The sequence below is a fragment of the Salmo salar genome, chromosome ssa01 (genome assembly GCF_905237065.1).
Source record: "Salmo salar chromosome ssa01, Ssal_v3.1, whole genome shotgun sequence".
NCBI classification, from domain to species: Eukaryota; Metazoa; Chordata; class Actinopteri; order Salmoniformes; family Salmonidae; genus Salmo; species Salmo salar.
In genome coordinates this window covers 35,376,245-35,396,085 of record NC_059442.1, presented here as the reverse complement: position 1 = coordinate 35,396,085, position 19,841 = coordinate 35,376,245, and the positions used below count along the sequence as shown (strand labels likewise).

The 19,841-nt window shown below is 42.6% G+C and overlaps 1 protein-coding gene across 10 annotated transcripts in view; it reads right to left on the bottom strand.

Annotated features, from left to right (window-relative positions):
- The window catches only part of ralgapa1 (Ral GTPase activating protein catalytic subunit alpha 1), a 74,518-nt gene extending 55,016 nt beyond the window's left edge, over positions 1-19,502 (bottom strand). For 9 of the 10 annotated variants that reach the window (XR_006769663.1, XM_045717276.1, XM_014193201.2 and 6 more), the window contains exons 1-7: positions 19,124-19,502; positions 4,122-4,232; positions 3,982-4,031; positions 2,651-2,708; positions 2,090-2,133; positions 1,679-1,856; positions 1,343-1,458 (exon numbers count right to left, since the gene is read on the bottom strand). Coding sequence is in view for 9 of the 10 variants with exons in the window: in XM_045717276.1 (XP_045573232.1) it covers positions 1,343-1,458; positions 1,679-1,856; positions 2,090-2,133; positions 2,651-2,708; positions 3,982-4,031; positions 4,122-4,232; positions 19,124-19,229 (663 nt within the window). In the remaining variant the exon portion in view is untranslated. The remainder of the gene's footprint in view (positions 1-1,342; positions 1,459-1,678; positions 1,857-2,089; positions 2,134-2,650; positions 2,709-3,981; positions 4,032-4,121; positions 4,233-19,123) is intronic. The other variant, XM_014193185.2, reaches the window with a different exon arrangement.
- Positions 19,503-19,841: the final 339 nt, after the last annotated feature.

The following is a 19,841-nucleotide window of genomic DNA, read 5'->3' as shown; positions in this document are numbered from 1 at the left end:
GTGGTCCTAGTAAATAATTGAAGTTACCAGCACAGCACACCCACTGATTATACCTTATTAGAATTAGCTTATTATCATGACCGAAATTAAGGTTCTTATTGCCGAAATGGACCTAAAAATTATGCAGTAATGAGAAAGTTGTGTTTCGGTAATGAGAGACCCGTAGCTCAATCTGAAAGTAATAGGAGACAGCCATTATCAGTCAGCAAACAGTTGACCCCATTACTAAAGCAGATTCATGCCTCCATGTTGGTAAGGTAATGGCTCTCTAAGTTTTTCCCAAGGGGGTGTTTGAGAATAAGATCCTCATTCTGGAGGCATATAAGTGAAGAAATTACATTAACATGTGCTCATCTAAGGACTACTTCTCTAGAAGATGAATCATGGATAAAACTTTATTTAAAAAAATAAAGCAACTTGAAAAAAAGTGTTACGGTATTGAGAAACATGACCACAAACTTTTTTTAACTTAAATATTATAGTTTAATAAAAACATCAACTAGCATATAATTTGTATGATTTATGGACAAACTACAGCAACATTGTGTTTTTCTAAAGTAAAATTGTATAAAATAACTGAAGAATTTAATCCGGACGCATTTCGGTAATGACAATTCGGGGTGGAAATGTACAAAATTGAAGTGTATTTAAAATAAGGCACTGTGCCATAAACTAGGCATATTAGTCTTCAGAATGATAGTTGATTGTTGCAGATGCATCATGGTTTTCTAACTAAATTTGCTACTGCCATGGTTGCAACTGGTTTCATGAGAACACCCTCAACACAACAAGAGACTACTGTTAACAAAGAATAACAGACAGGACAAGAGACAGGCAGGGAGAGGAGGGTTTATCTGGGAAAGCCACGGAGAGAGAAAGCAGCACAGCCGTTAGCTCAGTGAGTGTGTGTCAGCATACAGTACACTGCAGCAAAAGCATGCAGATGCAAAATGTAATGGGGGTCAGTGTGTTGCTAACAGCTTAGCTTATTCCACTGTCCAACCTCCCCAAACTGAGCTTGAACCAGTGATCCTCTGCTTCGCAACACACGTGACCGTGCTCCTTGACAACGTTGTAATGGGTTGAGCCACCCAAAACGGTACTGATTGGATGGCTCCATCCGCAACATTTCAAGCTAGCTGTGAAGTGGGCCTTTACGGCACTTTCTTAACTCCGCTACACAAGCTTATTTAAAATGATGTAAGCCACTTTTCAGGGGGTTACCGTCGTTTGCACTTGCAAACAGACAGAAGGCCATGACAAAAGGCTTGCCGGTAGGTAGTAGGTAACGCTGCATCCACGCCAAGCATGTTAGCAGTGTTAGTAATAAAGGGAAGAGTACCTGGTTTACCATGTATTTCAGAAGAGCCTCTAGAAAGTATCCTGTGAGGTCTTCCTGGCCCTTATCCCCTGACTGTGGAGGAACCAGGGGACTGATCTCTTCTGGAGTCACTTGAGCTGAAGGAATGGAAGAAGGGAAGAAACAAAAGCAGCAGAATCAGCACCTTGAGATGTACACCCACAGTTATGTGTTCAATAATTGGGTGCCTGTACGACCATTACGTTTGAAATTGGCCATACCAGTTAGAATATGAAATATCTGTTGCCCTCAAGCTTCTTCCAAATAACATGTCACAAACAAGGTAACAGGTTTAGAGACAAAAGCATTAATACTGACTCTCCTGAAGGCTGAGAGGGGGGTTCACCAGGTTGTCCAGGGTACGGGGTCCCAGCTCTGACTGAGGGGATGGGAAGCCAGGGATCAGACAGGCAAATATCCATAGCTGCTCTCTCAGCGCGTTACCCTGCAGGGCCTGCATCCATAGCAGGAACAGACGCACACCCTCCCTTCGGATCTACAGGGGAGAAAAAGAGAGACAGTCAGGGACATACTCATAGAAATCGACTCTAGTCAGTCTATTTCTATGAGCATACCATTACCAAATGCCCACAGCAGTCAACACCATTGCAAAATAGGAAGAGAACAGAAAAACAGGAAGACTATTACAAAAACAACAGTTGTACATCAAGCAGAGGCAAGTTGGCTACTGGCGATGCTACTGACGAGTGAAGGACCAATCTGATATACCTTTAAAGAGTTCCCAGTGTGCAACAGCTTCTTCAGGATGAGGCCTGTGAGGGGAAAACAATTCACATCAACCAGAATAGCAATAACCAGCAAGCCCCCCGCCCCCAGTACATGTCAGAGTACTCGGTCAGACCTGGGAGACCCTCATCCCCAGGTCCATGGCATTCTCTGTCTTTCTCTGGGTGGCCTTTGTATCCAACTGCACAGTGGTCTCAGTGCAGTGGAAAAGGAGAGACCACCTAGTGGAGGGGTGAGGAGAGGGCAGCACTGCGCTCCTTCCGTTCTCACTCCAAACGCATGTTACAAATCATGTAGGAACTCAATTAGCTACAGCCAGAACTAAGAGACATTGGCAAGGGAGGAGTGTGTGGGCCCGATACCCATGTAACTGGCTTAACCTGATTTCAAACACATGATGGGACCAAATGTCTGATCATGAGGTAAAATCTAGAGAAAAAAAACCAAAAAAAAGACTCGCACTCCCACACACTTACCGGTAGCTGATAAAGACGTCCACACTCACAATGGCACAACATGTACAAGGGCCTAGTATAAATGTACCTATGCTGTGGAACTGCCATCGTCCGTGTATTCGCTCTGGTAGGAGCTGCAGAATCTTCTGTAAACAGAACATAAATTACAACAGTCAGAAACGGTATTTAGGCCAGTGTCGGTATTACAACCATTTTGAAACAAAATAATCTATCTTCGTTGTGGAATATATGGGCAATTATCCAAGTAGTCTGTCAGACGCCTCGCCTCTCCGTTATGGATGAAGTAACCAGCTAAGCGGTAGATATCGCAATAAGAAGACCATGAGGCAACCTGGGAGAGGTGAGTTGACGACACACCTTCCCATGGACATCTTTGAAACAAAGACGAGGGAGGGGTGAACATAAACCTACATTACAATAGTTTGTCTAATCCCACACATTTCAACACCCGAAAGAGGTAGCCTAATGGTTAAGAGGCCAGGACAGTAACTGAAAGGTCGCTGGTTTGAATCCCTGAGCCAACTAGGGGAAAAATCTGATGATGTTCCCTTGAGCAAGGCACTTAACGCTAATTGCTCCTGTAAGTCGCTCTGGATAAGAGCGTCTGCTAAAATACTACAATGTAAATGTACTTAAGCCCTGTCACTCTGACACTCAATTCTCTCAGGGAATTGGCAGTGATTTTAGTTGTGAGGTTTCAAAGTTTATTTGTCACGCGCACATGATACAGCAGGTGTAAAACAGCACAGTGAAATGCTTACTTGCAAGCTCAACTGCAGCATGTGGACTTGGCCCTCCCTGTAAGGAGACTATGAAGATGTAATGCCACATGACTCATTCACACCCCATGTCAACTGATAAAAGGCCACTAGTGTGCCAAACACGAAACAGACCCATTTTGTTTGGACCAAAAACCAGCCTCTCAGCTCACCGCCTGTGTCTATAAATATCACACACGTGCCTTAAACAACTAAGTCATCTTAAATACTTATTGTCAAAGTAAGTGAGAGAGATGTGGGATCATGTAGATCCTTGAAATCTAAACAGAACATCTTGCTACAAGCCTTGAGGCCTCAGTGAATGTAGCCTCCAGTCTAATAACATCACGTGGCAATGTATGTGTGTTTCAATGGCTCCACATTCACGGTCTGGGGGATATTTCACACATGGGGATTGAGGAGTTAACGAACCAACTTTAGAGAACATTCAGAAGCACCCTAATCTCTGATTTACAGTAGCCTACACACTAACCTGCTTAGGCTAACCCTCCGTTATACCTCCTCCATTCTACTTTCTAGGAATTCTGTGTATTATCGACCAATTAAGTCAGATGCCATCACTCTCAAGAACTGTGACATTTAAAACATCCCCTCAATATTTCAGAAGTAACAGTCTTACCTCAAATATGAATAGAATGGAGTCAAGTTCTTCCCTTTGCGATTTGTGACCTACAAAAGAGAAGTGAATGTGAGGAAGTGGCTCAAACAATACCCGTGTCAGGCCAACCAACCAGAGTATTCTTGACCTTGTATTCTCACCTTTTTGTTTGAGACTGACTTCAATGGCGACAAAGTTCTCAAAGAACACATAGTAGATGTGAGAGTAGTACTGGTCAAAGAAGTGCTTCAGATCCCCCGACTCAGCATTTTCTGCAGAGAGAGAGAGAGAGTGAGAGAAAGAGTGAGAGAAAGAGTGAGAGGGGTCAGGTCACATGGTCAGAACAAGCTTGTGGCCCTACTATAGCTGTAACTGTACTTCAAAGTGGAGTCAGTCAGTCACTGCTTATTCTCAGTCATTTTCCCGCCCATTATCAATTACTTCAGAGCTAGCCGCCTCGAGGGGCTATTAACCCAAATAAAGAACACAACACTTCTACAACAACGGTAGTGGTGGACAAACACTTAGCAATGTGACCTTGACATCTTAAGCCAAGGCTCGGAGAATACCGACTGACAGACGAGTGTTTACGGTCTCATGTGACATGGTCTCAGGTGAACGCTTAGAGGCACCGGACCCCTGGCACTGTCCTGGCTGAGTGGACACACACACACACACACACACACACACACACACACACACATCAGGGTTTCCGTTAGCAGGTAATAGCTGGCCTTTGGACAATATCTTTTTATAGAAAAGATGATAAATAAAATTGCCGCCAGAGAAGAAGAAAAACATTAAATTGCAAAATAATATTTTCTGGGCCTATTAATTAATGGAAATACATTTGACTGGTCATGCTTATCAGTCTATAGGTTCATTTGCATAATTTGGGGGAATTAAATTGGCGTGTCTGTAGACTACATATTCGTTATGTAGGCTATTTATCACATTTGTACGGCATACAGATAGTCTGACAGCGTGAGAGCTGCTGCTACAGCATTTTAAACAGCAAATGCACAGGGAACGGAAGGCAGGCATCGTTAGTGCATCACACACCACTTTGCAATGAGCTGGAGGCAGTATGCATTTTGAAAACATGTATTTAATTGTTTGAAACCTGAACGTTTTACTAAATATTATTAGGCATTTCTTACCTTGCTTCAAAGTAGCCTAGCCAAAATCAGACCATTTCCATGGAGGCAATTATTTTACCATCCAGTAGCCAAATGCACAATCCTAGTCATATTAGCAACCCATGCTAGTTGTTGCATAATGGATCTCACTTCTTTCTAAATTACTATCGGATGTTTTCATCTCTGTCACAGGAAACCGCTGGCATGTGCCGTGCGCTTTGACAACTGTGTTTTCCCATTAATTGCATTATGGAACGAACATTCATGCAAAGCCTACTGCCATGTGCGCATTGCTGCACTTATGTGAAGAAATAAAAGTTGATCAACATTTTAAGCTAAATTTTCCAGTCTTTTGCATCCGACTCCTTGCTTTTTAACTTTTCTTTATGTAGCCTAGGCCTACTGGTAGTATGCATTTGGGATCTAGGCTATCGCCCCACAACTGTCCCAGAGTCTGTATGGAATATCTTTTTCGACAAGCTGACCAATAGAATAGGTACACTTTTCTACTATGGGGGATAGTACATTGACAGAGGCTACTTATTTTTCTGTTTGTTACTCATCTTGTTGGCGTAGAAAAAGTTAAATGTGGACAGTTATTCTATTACCTTCAAAATGCGCATCCGAATTCGGTAAGACGGACCGCACATTGTTGCATCCTGGACTTGCATGTTCTGTTAATATGAATTACCATAATCTAAATGTGATTTCTGCCATTCTGAGTACAGTTGGTGGATGCCGTAATCTGGTTACGCACCCAATGCATATGGGGTCAGGTACATTTCTCAAAATGTCCAGTAAATTAAAATGCTGTCGTCAAATGTCCGGTGCCACATGTTGCTAACGGAAACCCTGACACACACATACACACAAATCATAGGGAGAGAAGCTCAGAGGCTTCTGACCCCTGGCTGAGTGTCAGATGGTCAGTATAACAACAAATTAGCCTTGAGGACCTGCTTGCCCAAAATTAATTTACACACTAATCAGCTAGGTAGGGTCTTGTGGAGGACGTTGCCAGGACAGTGTTGAGAAGCTTGCCAGTGGGAAAACACTACAGGAATAGGGAGACACATGGAAGCATCTGTCCTCCCTTTCTTTCCAGTCTTACTGAACACTGGAGAATCTCAACGGAGGCTTTTAAATCCCCCGTGACATGATTTACCCCTGTAATCCTGAACAGACCCAGAGAGGAGAGGATGGACGAATCATGCAGAGAGGATGTGTGACTTAGTGAACCTTTTGTAAAATACTTCCAACAGTTATTTTTTGCCTCTTGTCTGAATGATTAGAAAAAATACTAGGCCTACAGCAGTGACTCAGGAGTTGAGAACCAATTTTTCTTGAGGACTAATTTTGGAAATGCTCTCACTGGTGCCACACGCACAGACACATCAACAGGCTCCAAGAGCTCTTCTCTGACCTCTAAGGGATATGGTGCATATCTCACATAACTGATTTGACAGACTCTGAACAAGCTAATATGTGTAGGCTACCATTCCAGTAACATTACACAAAGCTCAGACACCTCTCCTAAACAACCTAACCCCAACGCCACTCTCTATGACAGTCCATCTCCATCCTTGCAACACCTCTCCGCGCATCCCATGACCAGCCTGCTGTCGCTTCCTCTGGGCCATAAGCCTTCCGTTCCTTCAGAGAAAAGCCAGGAGAGACGGAGGTCCAGCTTGAGACGGGTGCAGGACAAAGAACGGCTGAGACATATCCAACATGAAGAAAAAAACATCTTGGCCCAAAGGTGACACTGGTAACTAATTTTGACATGACATGGCTGAAGAGCTACACTTGTCAGAAAGTATTCTTGTAAATATTACCCATCTACCAAATTGAAGTTCACTCACTCACACACACACACACACACCTAAAACGGAACCCCACTCTCAAAATCCAGCTTCCTCAGCTGGCCCAGTTGTGTGCCAGAAATGTTCCGTCCTGAACAATAGCCTAGCTTGGGGAAGGGAAGGGGACATGTTCTTGTTGACTTTCTCTGCTGATATAGCAACAGGCAGAACCACTATTCCACCTCCAAAATAGAACACATGGAAGAGAAAAGTGTCCTTATCAGATAGGCTAGTGGCTGCGTCTAAAATGGCACCCTATTCATAACTTTTGACCTAGAACTATGGTCAAAAGCAGTGCACAACAGGGAATAGTGTGCCATTTGGGAAGCACACCGTTTGTGGAAGAGAGCAGCGTCAGGCGGGTAAGAACACTTAGGAGAGACGAATGGCCCTCTCTCTCCCCGGTCATGTTTACATGAAGAATGTAGTCAGCAGCACTAATCTATGCCACCCCTCTGTCTATAACACACAATCATACTACTGCGATTAGGAACATTGACTAGGTCCAACCATACACATTGTCTGTCTGGATTTGTTCTTTTGACATGGTGGTAGTACTAGTACCATGGGCTATTCAAACCTACATGATGCATTCAGACCAGTGCCTGGCTCCGACAACACTATGGCTGCACCCAAATGCCCCCCTATTGCCTATACAGTGCACTACTTTTGACCAGAGCCCATATGGTTCTGCACTGTATAGGGAATAGGGTGCCATTTGGGATACAGAATATGGTAGTTACATATACAACAGAAGAGGGCCCCATTCATTTTATGAAATAGCTAACTTCAAGATATGCTAATAATAATCATCTTGAGCTCATTGGATTGTTATAGCCTCATTTTGGTAGCGTGATGTCCACTGTTGTCTCGTGCTGCTCTCTGATAGGCTAATAGAATTAAGCAGCATCTGACTGTAAATAAAATGCAATAAAGGACAGGGCGTTGACGTTACCAACTCCTCATTCCCAAAGACACAGACAGGCAGATGTTGTTCTGAGTTAGGCTACCACTTGCCAGTTGCCATAATGTTTAGCCTACTGCTGCTTGAAATGATCAACATTTCATAACTAGACCCCCCCACCCCTCTATTGGTTTCTTTCAATTGAAGATTTTGGTTAAAGAAACTGTCCAGTGAAAATACCACTTTTAAAAAGTTTATATTCTGTTAACGCATACCCGAATGTTGTTAACTCATCCCATACGCATGTGGCCAAAGCATACATTTGAGAAGAAAGAAAAAAAACATTTCAAGTTCCCCACCTCTCTCAAAAAGAGAGATTCTAAAAAAAACGTGCTATTTCCTAAAAGGATGATGTCATCCTCCTGAGGAGGATGCTGTCTGATGAGCAGTCCACTCGCACAAATATTTTCAATGACCGATATACGCCCACACCATTCTATTGTTGGGGTACACCCACACCATTCCAACACAGAAAAGTTACTTTTTAAACATAGTTAATTGCAATATATTGGAAGGAAAACTATTTCACTGACATTGTATGTTCATATTTCATAGAAATCAGGAAACACTGGACAGTTACTTTAAAGAAGCCCTGGATGTGGATTAAGCTACGGGAAACACTGACATAGGTTACACATCATGTGTGGCGTCATGCCTGAAGCTTGTCCTCTGTTGCGTAGCTGCCATTATGGTCAGGTAGCCACACTTCTCTCTATTAGGCCGAGCCTATATCTTCAACATGATTGCGTGATTCTTATCTGGGCCTGAAATTCCCCATGGATAGTGTGCGTGTCAGGGCACACCCATCCCACTTTGCACAGAGTGCAGTTCCTAGCCTACTCCCTCCTCCTTGGCAAACTGAAGCCACTGTAGGTGTACACTGTGTGCAGCACTAAAAACCAGGGAACAATACCTCTACTTTTGAAATAAAATTTGCATTTACAGTTACCTAGCTAAAGCACAGCACTCAAGTCATGTCTTTAGACTGTCACAATTAACGTATTTTTGCTAGATACTACAGTTGTGATATTAGCCTATAGTTTTACATGAATTAACCTACACAATGTTTTCTTAATTCATCAACAACCAATAAAATGAAACGCTAGGCCTAACATTAATTTAAAACATGACATTATTACACAGCATGTGGCTGTTGTTTCTCAGCAGCACACACACGCCTCTCCAACCTCTGCTATTGGCACAGCAGCACAGTGACACGATGACAGTCTGTGCTCCCACAGTAGTTGCTGTACTGGGGGACAATGGAAACAGGAAACCTGGTAACTGCACTGAACACAATAGAGGAAATGGGTTCATGAGATGGAACTGCAATGTTTCACTCACAAGTCACAATGGCATGAAGCATTGATCTTTTTCAGAGGTACTGCAAAACCAACATTCAACCATCTATTCCATTTCCACTCAAGAGCATATCAAAAAAGCCTTGGAACAGGCCATGCAACAAGGGGGCTTGTGGCTTTAAACTCAGGACCCTTTGGGAATATAGTATTGCAATTCCATGATAAGAGTGATTCTGGGACTTGAGCTGTGTTCGAATACTCATACTAACCGCACTAACTGTACTATTTGTGACGGGAATTGAGTACATAGTATGCTTATTGATCATAGTATGTCAAAAGTTCCCAGATGTCATACTAAATTCGTCAAAATATGAGGTATACACGCAGGCTTCACATTGTTTTTAGATTTGAAGAAATTGGCGGAAAATATCCAGCCGAAGTACATTGAGTGGATACAAATTCATTGCTTTAAATAATTATGAAAAATGTTAAGAAAATATTGAGTAATGTAATGACTTCTAAAATAAAGTTACATTACACGTTATGTTGGCTGACAATTTGTTAGCTACGCTGTCTTTACGAACCACATAGCATATCATTAGAGCAGTATGTATGGTATGTTAGCTAGCGACCTAATGGTAACGTTAGTTGGCTACTTATACATCAAACTTGCCAGTATATTAACTATAGGCTAACTAACTACTTAATGTTTATTGACTTGATTATTCCCATCATTCTTAGCTTAGCTAAATAGTATAGTCGTTGTGCGTTCTCAATGGACATTCGGGTGCTTTCGTAAATTCACTCTGGCTATCTACTCAGATTTCAGAGCACTCGTCTGCGAGTAACAGAGCGGAACAATGAAGAATAATGACTTTACGAGCGCTAAACACCCGTTGAATATGGCTGGTGTCAGTAAACATCGGCAAAAAAGCGTAATTAAATTGTTGCCAGCTGCACAGTTAGTCATCAACGCTCTGGATAACATGAAAACTGCTTAACCAGCTCTGCTAGGGCGAGTAACATGATCAGAGTGTTCTCATTGTGTCCCTCCTGATTCCTGCTTACAAGCAAAAATTAAAGTAGGAAGCACCAGTGACTCGGTATATAAAAACAGTGGTCAGATGAAACAGATGCTAAACCACAGGACTGTTTTGCTAGCACAGACTGGAATATGTTTCGGGATTCTTCTGATGGCATTAAGGAGTACACCACATCAGTCATAGTCTTCAACAATAAATGCATCGATGATGTCGTCCCCATAGTGACTGTACGTACATACCCAAACCAGAAGCCATGGATTACAGGTAACATTCGCACTGAGCTAAAGGGAAGAGCTGCCGACGAACCATCAACCAGGCAAAGTGTCAATACAGGAATAAGATCGAATTGTACTACACCGGGTCAGACGCTCGTCGGATGTGGCAGGGCTTGAAAACTATTACAGACTACAAAGGGAAGCACAGCCAAGAGCTGCCCAGTGACGCGAGCCTACCAGACAAGCTAAATAACTTATATGCTCGCTTTGAGGCAAGTAACACTGAAATGTGCATGAGAGCATCAGCTGTTCTGGACAACTGTGTGATCACGCTCTCTGTCGTCGATGTGAGTAAGACCTTTAAACAGGTCAACATTCACAAGGCCGCAGGGCGACGGATTACCAGGACGTGTACTCCGAGCATGCGCTGACCAACTGGCAAGTGTCTTCACTGACATTTTCAACCTCTCCCTGTCTGAGTCTGTAATACCAACATGTTTTAAGCAGACCACCATAGTGCCTGTGCCCAAGAACACTAAGGTAACCTGCCTAAATGACTACCGACCCATAGCACTCACGTCTGTGACCATGAAGTGCTTTGAAAGGCTGGTCATGGCTCACAACACCATTATCCCAGAAACCTTAGTTCCACTCCAATTTGCATACCGCCCCAACAGATCCACAGATGATGCAATCTCTATTGCACTCCACACTGCCCTTTCCCACCTGGACAAAAGGAACACTTACGTGAGAATGCTATTCACTGACTACAGCTCAGCGTTCAACACCATAGTGCCCTTAAAGCTCATCACTAAGCTAAGGACCATGGGACTAAACACCTCCCTCTGCAACTGGATCCTGGACTTCCTGAAGGGCTGCCCCCAGGTGGTAAGGGTAGGTAACAACACATCCACTACGCTGATCCTTAACACGGGGGCCCCCCTCAGGGGTGCATGCTCAGTCCCTTCCTGTACTCCCTGTTCACTCTGCACGGCCAGGCACGACTCCAACACCATCATTAAGTTTGCTGATGACAACAGTGGTAGTAGGCCTGATCACCGACAATGATGAGATCGCCTATAGGGAGGTCAGAGACCTGACCGTGTGGTGCAAGGACAACAACCTCTCCCTCAACATGACCAAGACAAAGGAGATGACTGGACTACAGGAAAAGGAGAACCGAGCACACCCCCCATTCCCACCAATGGGGCTGCAGTGGGGCAGGTTGAGAGCTTCAAGTTCCTTGGTTTCCACATCACAAACAAACTAACATGGTCTAAGCACACCAAGACAGTCGTGAAGAGGGCACGACAAAACGTATTCCCCCTCAGGAGACTGAGAAGACATGGTATGGGTTCTCAGATCCTCAAAAAGGTTTTACAGCTGCACCATCGAGAGCATCCTGACGGGTTGCATCACTGCCTGGTATGGCAACTGCTCAGCTTCCGACCGCAAGGCACTACAGAGGGTAGTGCGTACAACCCAGTACATCACTGGGGCCGAGCTTCCTACCATCCAGGACCTCTATACCAAGCGGTGTCGGAAGGCCCTAAAAACTGTCAAAGACTCCAGCCACCCTAGTCAGATTGTTCCCTCTGCTACCGCACGGCAAGCGGTACCGGAGCACCAAATCTAGGTCCAAGAAGCTTCTAAACAAGCTACTCCCAAGCCATAAGACTCCTGAACATCTAATCAAATGGCTACCCAGAGTATTTACATTGACCCCCCCCCCCTTCTACCCTGCTGCTACTCTCTGTTATTATCTATGCATAATCACTTTAATAACTCTACCTACGTGTCCATATTACCTCGACATCGGTGCCCCCGCACATTGACTCTGTACCGGTACCCCCTGCATATAGCCGCGCTATTGTTATTTTACTGCTGCTCTTTAATTATTTGTCATTCTTATCTCTTACTTTTTGGGGGGGTATTTTCTTAACTGCATCGCTGGTTAACGGCTTGTATGTAAACATTTCATTGTAAGGTCTACCTACAGCTGTTGTGTTCAGTGCATGTGACATAAAATTTGATTTAACTAGCTAGCAAGAGGATGCATAGCAACAGCATCAACTTCAGGTAGACCGACGAAGAGCTAGTACGCTCAACTGAAAGGATACTGTTTGTTTACAGTATACTAAAATTAACTAATAGTATATAGTATATACTCATTAAGTATATAGTACACAGTATGTTAGCATGGGTATACGAACACAGCTTCAGACTTTTCACCTTAAAATGCATGCCAAACAAAAACCTGATTGTGCTGTTGGTGCCGTCATTTGCGAAACCAAACTTTTGATCTGCACTGTTCAAGTAAATGCATTTTAGTAAAATTGTGTGGAAATTGTTGAAAGTAGTCCTTGTGCATAGAATGTTATGGTTTGTTTAACTTTGTAATCATTGGTTTTTGTTTGACAGCATCACTGTTACCGTGGAATTGCCCAGTTGGACTCTGCACTCTCGAGCTGTGTTCGAATACTCATACTAACAGCACTATGTAGTATACTTACCGGTCGTAGTATACTTACAGGTCATAGTATGGATATAGTTAGTATGCAAAAAGTTCCCCGATTTCGTACTACGTTTGCCAAAATACGAAGTATACAAGCAGTGGAAACTATTTCCGTGCAGCACAGTTAGTCACCAACGCTCTAGATAACATGAAAACAGCCTAACCAGCTCTGCTAGGCCAAGTAAAATGGTCAGAGTGAGGTGTTCTCTCATTTGTGTCTGGAAGTAGCTTGCAAGCTAGACAACTTTAGCAAGTTAGCTTAGATGTTTGACTGCCGTTGTGGGGTCAGAATGTTCAGCTCAACCCTACTCCTTGTCCAGAACGGGCAGTGCTCCCTCTGAACAGTCTGAACTTATGACAACTCTCTGAATTTACAAATGCCCAGAGCGCACTCTGAGCACATGGCACTCCAGATTGAATTTACGAACACACACAAAGTTGTAAGATGTCTAGCTATTCATTTATTATGCTAACCATCTAGCAAGAAGTTGCATAATAACAGCATCAACTTCTGGTCGACAGGTGAAGTGCTAGTATGCTCAACTGAAAGGATCCCGTTAGTTTACAGTATACTAAAACTAATAGTATATACTCATTAAGTATGTAGTATACAGTATGGGTATTCAAACACTGACAAATCCCAAAGGAAGCCCCAGTTTAAATTAGCTGTTTTTCACAGGGTCCACCACCCAATGTCACTGACAGAGCTAAGACCATCCTCCAAACAGACCCCTATTGACCTGACTCTCAAGCAGGCAGCTCTTTGATGAACTCCCTCAATTAATTGAATGATATCTCCAATCTGGTTTTATTATACAGTGCCTTCATAAAGTATCCATGCCCCTTGACTTATTTACATACAGTGCCAGTAAAAAGATTGGACACACCAAGTGTTTTTCTTTATTTTTTAAAAATGTAATAGTGAAGACATCAAAACTATGAAATAACACATATGGAATCATATGAGAGAAAGCCAAGAGTGTGCAAAGCTGTCATCAAGGCAAAGCGTGGCTACTTTGAAGAATCTAAAATATATTTTCGATTTGTTTAACACTTTTTTGGTTACGACATGATTCCATGTGTGTCATTTCATAGTTGTGAGGTCTTCACTATTATTCGACAATGTTGAAAATAGTAAAAATAAAGAAAAACACTTGAATGAGGAGGTGTGTCCAAACTTTTGACTGGTACTGTATGTATTCACACGCTTTTGCTATGACACTCTAAAATGAGCTCAGGTGCATCCAATTTCCGTTGATCATCCTTGAGATGTCGCTACAAATTGATTGGGGTCTACCTGTGGCCAATTCAATTGTTTGGACATGACTTACACTGAACACAAATATAAAGGTAACATGTAAAGTGTAGGCTCCATGTTTCATGAGCTGAAATAAAAATGATCCTCGATATTTACATATGCACTAAAAGCTTATTTCTCAAATGTTGTGCACGGTATTACCTTCCTGTTAGTGAGCATTTCCCCTTTGCCAAGGTAATCCATCCACCTGACCGGTGGGGAATATCAAGAAGCTGATTAAATAGCATGATTATTACACAGGTGCAACTTGTTTTGGGGACAATAAAAGGTCACTAAAATGTGCAGTTTTGTCACAACGCCACAGACGTCTGAAGTTGAGAGATTGTGCAATTGGCATGCTGACTGCAAGAATGTCCACCAGAGCCATTTCCAGAGAATTGAATAATCATATCTTTACCATAAGCCGCCTCGATTGTCGTAGTAGAGAATTTGGCAGAATGTCCAACAAGCATAACAACCGCATACCACGTGTAACCACACCAGCTCAGGTCCTCCACCTTGGTCTGAGGGGGGAGGAATCTTTGAAATTGTTGAATGTTGCATTCATATTTTTGTTCCGTATAGAAAGAAACACAGCTATCTATATAAGATCCCACAGTTGACAGTGCATGGCTGAGCAGAAACTATACCATGCAGTCCAAGGACCTGTCCATAGATCTCCGAGATAGAATTGTGATGAGGCATATATCCGGGGAATGGTATAAAACAATTTCAGTGTTGACAGTTTCCAAGAGCACAGTGGTCTCCATCATTGGGAAAATGGAAAAAAATATGTTACTACCCAGACTGCCTAGTGCTGGCCATCAAACCAAACTGAGCAACCATTCAAGAAGAATCTTGGTCAAATCAAATTTTATTTGTCACATGCGCCAAATACAACAGGTGTTGACCTTACAGTGAAATGCTTACTTACAAGCCCTTAAGCAACGATGCAGTTAAGAAAATACTCAAAAAAAGAGAGAACAGTCTATGACTAGGGTGGCTGGAGTCTGACAATTTTTAAGGCCTTCCTCTGACACCGCCTGGTAGAGGTCCTGGATGGCAGGAAGCTTGGCCCCGGTGATGTACTGGGCTGTAAGCACTACACTCTGTAGTGCCTTGCGGTCAGAGGCCAAGCAGTTGCCATACTAGGCAGTGATGCAACCCGTCATAATGGTGTTGGAGTCGTGCCTGGCCATGCAGTCATGAGTGAACAGGGAGTAGAGGAGGGGACTGAGCACGCACCCCTGAGGGGCCCCCGTGCTGAGGATCAGCGTGGCGGATGTGTTGTTATCTACCCTTACCACCTGGGGCAGCCCGTCAGGAAGTCCAGGATCCAGTTGCATACGGAGGTGTTTAGTCCCAGGGTTCTTAGCTCAGTGATGAGATGTGTTGGCACTATGGTGTTGAACGCTGAGCTGTAGTCAATGATTAGCATTCCGACATAGGTGTTGATTTTGTCCAGGTGTGGGGAGGCAGGAAGCCTGGTGGTTAGAGCATTGGACTAGTCCCCGAGCTGACAAGGTAAAAATCTGTCATTCTGCCCCTGAACAAGGAAGTTAACCCACTGTTCCTAGGCCGTCATTGAAAATAAGAATTTGTTCTTAACTGACTTGACTAGATAAATAAAGGTAAAAAATAATGTTTTTAAATAGGGCAGAGTGGAGTGCAATAAAGATTGCATCATTTGTGGATCTGTTGGTGCGGTACGTAAATTGGAGTGGGTCTAGGGTTTCTGGGATAATGGTGTTGATGTGAGCCATGACCAGCCTTTCAAAACATTTCATGGTTACAGACGTGAGTTCTATGGGTAGGTAGTCATTTAGGCAGGTTACCTTAGCGTTCTTGGGCACAGGGACTATGGTGGTCTGCTTGAAACATGTTGGTATTACGGACTTGGACAGGAAGAGGTTGAAAATGTCAGTATAGACAGTTGCCAGTTGGTCAGTGCATGCTCGGAGTACACGTCCTGGTAATCCGTTTGGCCCTGCGGCCTTGTGAATGTTGACCTGTTTAAAAGGTCTAACTCACATCGGCTGCGGAGAGCGTGATCACACAGTCATCCGGAACAGCTGATGCTCTCATACATGTTTCAGTGTTACTTGCCTCGAAGCGAGCATAAAAGTAATTTAGCTCGTCTGGTAGGCTCATGCCACTGGGCAGTTCACGGCTGTGCTTCCCTTTGTAGTCTGTAATAGTTTCCAAGCCTTGCTACATCCGACGAGCGTCAGAGCTGGCGTAGTACGATTTGATCTTAGTCCTGTATCAGACCTGCCAACCCTGTCCAACTTTTTAGAGTACCAAACGTGCGCGGCAAATTGGAGATTCATGTGCTTAGACAAACATTATGGATCACACCTGGTTGAGTTTAGTCCCCTGAAAAGGTATTTACAAAACATAAATAAAAGATTCATACTCATAAGTACAGAACATATAAAATAAATATATGTTGTGTGGAATTAGCACAGATTATCTGTATGTTTATTCCATTACATGTGCAGTGTAGAATGGAGATAATTATCTATAACATTTTTCTTAGCACATGCCCCCACGTTTAGTCTCTATAGCAGAGTAACGCTTGTCACCTCTCAAACAGGGCCAATCACTAGGGCCAGCTCACAAGTATTGGGTTTTTAGACACGGTTCCTAATCAACGCTAAAAGCAAAATTATTTTTAAAACATAAAAACAAAAACAAATGATCGCATCGACACAGACCGCAAACTGGCCACACAAAGCTTAAGTAGGGTACGCTGTTTGCTAGAAGAGTCCGCTGTTTCAGCCTATGTAAGTGTCTATTGTATTTCTTTGCAGTGCATACATCATTTCAGATTTTCAAAATTGATGAAATCTCAAATCTAGTGCAACAGCATTTTAGAAGCATTGCCTCTATAGCTAATACCGGACAGTCACTCATTCTTCATCGCGCAGTCTTCTAAACTCCCAACTCCATTTAATGCCAAGATTTTTATATTTATTTTTGATTATACTTTTGTAATGCTTTTTGTGACATGGATCATAATTACAGTTACAGTCTACCAGGTTGTGTTATCCTCATAATGTTACGTGGAAAATACAACTAATGGGACGCAGAATTAAATGTATATCACACTCACACAAATGCCACGAGTTATTTTTCGTATTTGCATTTAATTTCTTTCACTAGCAAATGCAAGTGAACTGTTGGCACTTTAGAGCCCACTGAATGTCCATCTTATGTTCGCTAATGTTAGCTTGAAAGAATTCGTGTTTACCTTTCCACAACAACACAGAGTCGAAAAGGGATTTGTCCATGTGTTTACATACAGCTGATAGTCAGCAAACTCAGCATCACAAGAAACAGGAGGGGCAGACACGGGGCAGCTACGTCAAATAATAATGTATTAATCTCCATTAAATCTTGACACAAACTCCGTAAATGTCTGTATGTTGCAGCTTGAGAATCAGGATGTTAGATTTACTCAGTGGATGTATTTATTTTTTAAAATAAAAAATGGTTTAAAAAGAATAATAATCAGGCCCTATTCATTTCTGCATACTTTTAACTCGGATCTCGTACATGGACAGAATTGCGTAGTTGGTACACAAAATGTGTGCATGTTGGCAGGTCTGCTGTATTGACGCTTTGCCTGTTTGATGGTTTGTCGGAGGGCATAGCAGGATTTCTTATAAGCTTCCGGGTTAGTACCACTCCTTCAAAGCGTCAGCTCTACCTTTTAGCTCAGTGCGAATGTTGCCTGTAATCCATGGCTTCTGGTTGGGGTATGTACGTACAGTCACTGTGGGGAGGATGTCCTCGATGCACTTATTGATAAAGCCAGTGACTGATGTGGTGTACTCCTCAATGCCATCGGAAAAATACAGGAACATATTCCAGTCTGTGCTAGCAAAACAGTCCTGTAGTTTAGCATCTGCTTCATCTGACCACTTATTTACAGACAGAGTCCCTGGTGCTTCCTATAGGGATGCTTTTCCCACAGCAGGGACTGAGAGACTGGTAAGGATAGAGGTAACAAAGAAAGGAACCAAATGCAGACAAATCCTCGATGAGAACCTGCTTCAGAATGCAAACAACCTTAGACTGGGGCAAAGATTGAAGTTCCAACAGGACAATGACCCCAAGCATACAGCCAACGCAACGCTTGAATGGCTTCAGAACTAGAATTCATAAGTCCTTGAGTGGCCCGAGCCAAAACCCAGAGTTGAATCCCATTGAAAGTTCCAAAATTTCTAAAAACATGTTTTCACTTTGACATTATGGGGTAGTGTGTAGATGGGTAAGAAAAACATATATTTAAACAATTTTTAAGTCAGGCTGTAACAACCAAATGTGGAATAAGTCAAGGGGTATTAATAATTTCTGAAGGCACTGTATGTCCCATCTTTAGTCCACAAATTGAGAATAAGTCAAGTGACAAAACGGAAAACAAGGACTGCTGACAAATGTGATTAACGTATATCAAATCATGGATGACATCTCAATTTATTTGCAGAATAGAATAGATATGGACCATCCTAAACCACTGATTACAATCGGTATGCAACCATATTGCTTTGACATAACTTGTACTGTTTGCCACACATTTCAACACAGCAAATTCATTTCAAGCGTTGCAATACAATAAAATAGTATATTATATAATGGCTAACTACAACTGTACGCTTCCAATCTGTCCAATGATGGAGTAGAAACAAGCCAAGGCATGTTAGCTACTCTGCATCAACAGAAAAAGTCGCGAGCTCGCTTCGATAGCTTTGGTTTAGCTGTAGCATCAAGCTACTGTATAGCCTAGCTAGCTAGCCGACCAAATGTCTCATTTCGACTTACCACTAACAATCCGCAAGTGTTTCAGACGTGTCAGGACATCTTTTTTTGGATCCAACACTTTCTGTGTAGATTTTTTGACGTCCCCATGAGGCTTTTTGGAAAACATTCCGAAAGCAGGAGACGAAAGAATTTGTAGGGAGCAAGCCCCTTCTAATCTTCTTCAAACGATAGCTAACCACAAGTGAGCTGTGGGACCGTTGTCATTTGATGTAACGTTACTGCGACCTAACAGTCTTATGGACGATAAAATGTATATAAATAGATAAAATTAGTTGAGAGGTGTGCATTTTCCAGAAAAAAACGCGTATGTAAAATGTTGCTACCCTCTCCGTAACCCAACCAACACACCTCTCCGCAAAATCTCAAAACATGGCGGAGTTTGAGATATGAAAAACAAGGTAATGGAAATCAGAGCAATTCAACTACGTAATAGGGTAGCGAAATCATGTAGTGGCTGGTTTGATTCATTAACAAATTGTACATGACATTCAGAACCTAATAAATTGCATAATGTTGCCCAAGCAAGAAATCAATCTGGAATTGTAATTTCAAAGATCACTCAATGAAAACGCTAAAGTTTCACATTATATGGAAAAGTGAATGATGGCTTTTTCTTCAAGTGTTTATCATGCTGACCTGTCAGACTTCTGTCTGTGTTCTGTCTAAAAAGAGGCAGAGAGAGATCTATGTCTCAGAGAGAGATCAAGTGTATATTTCA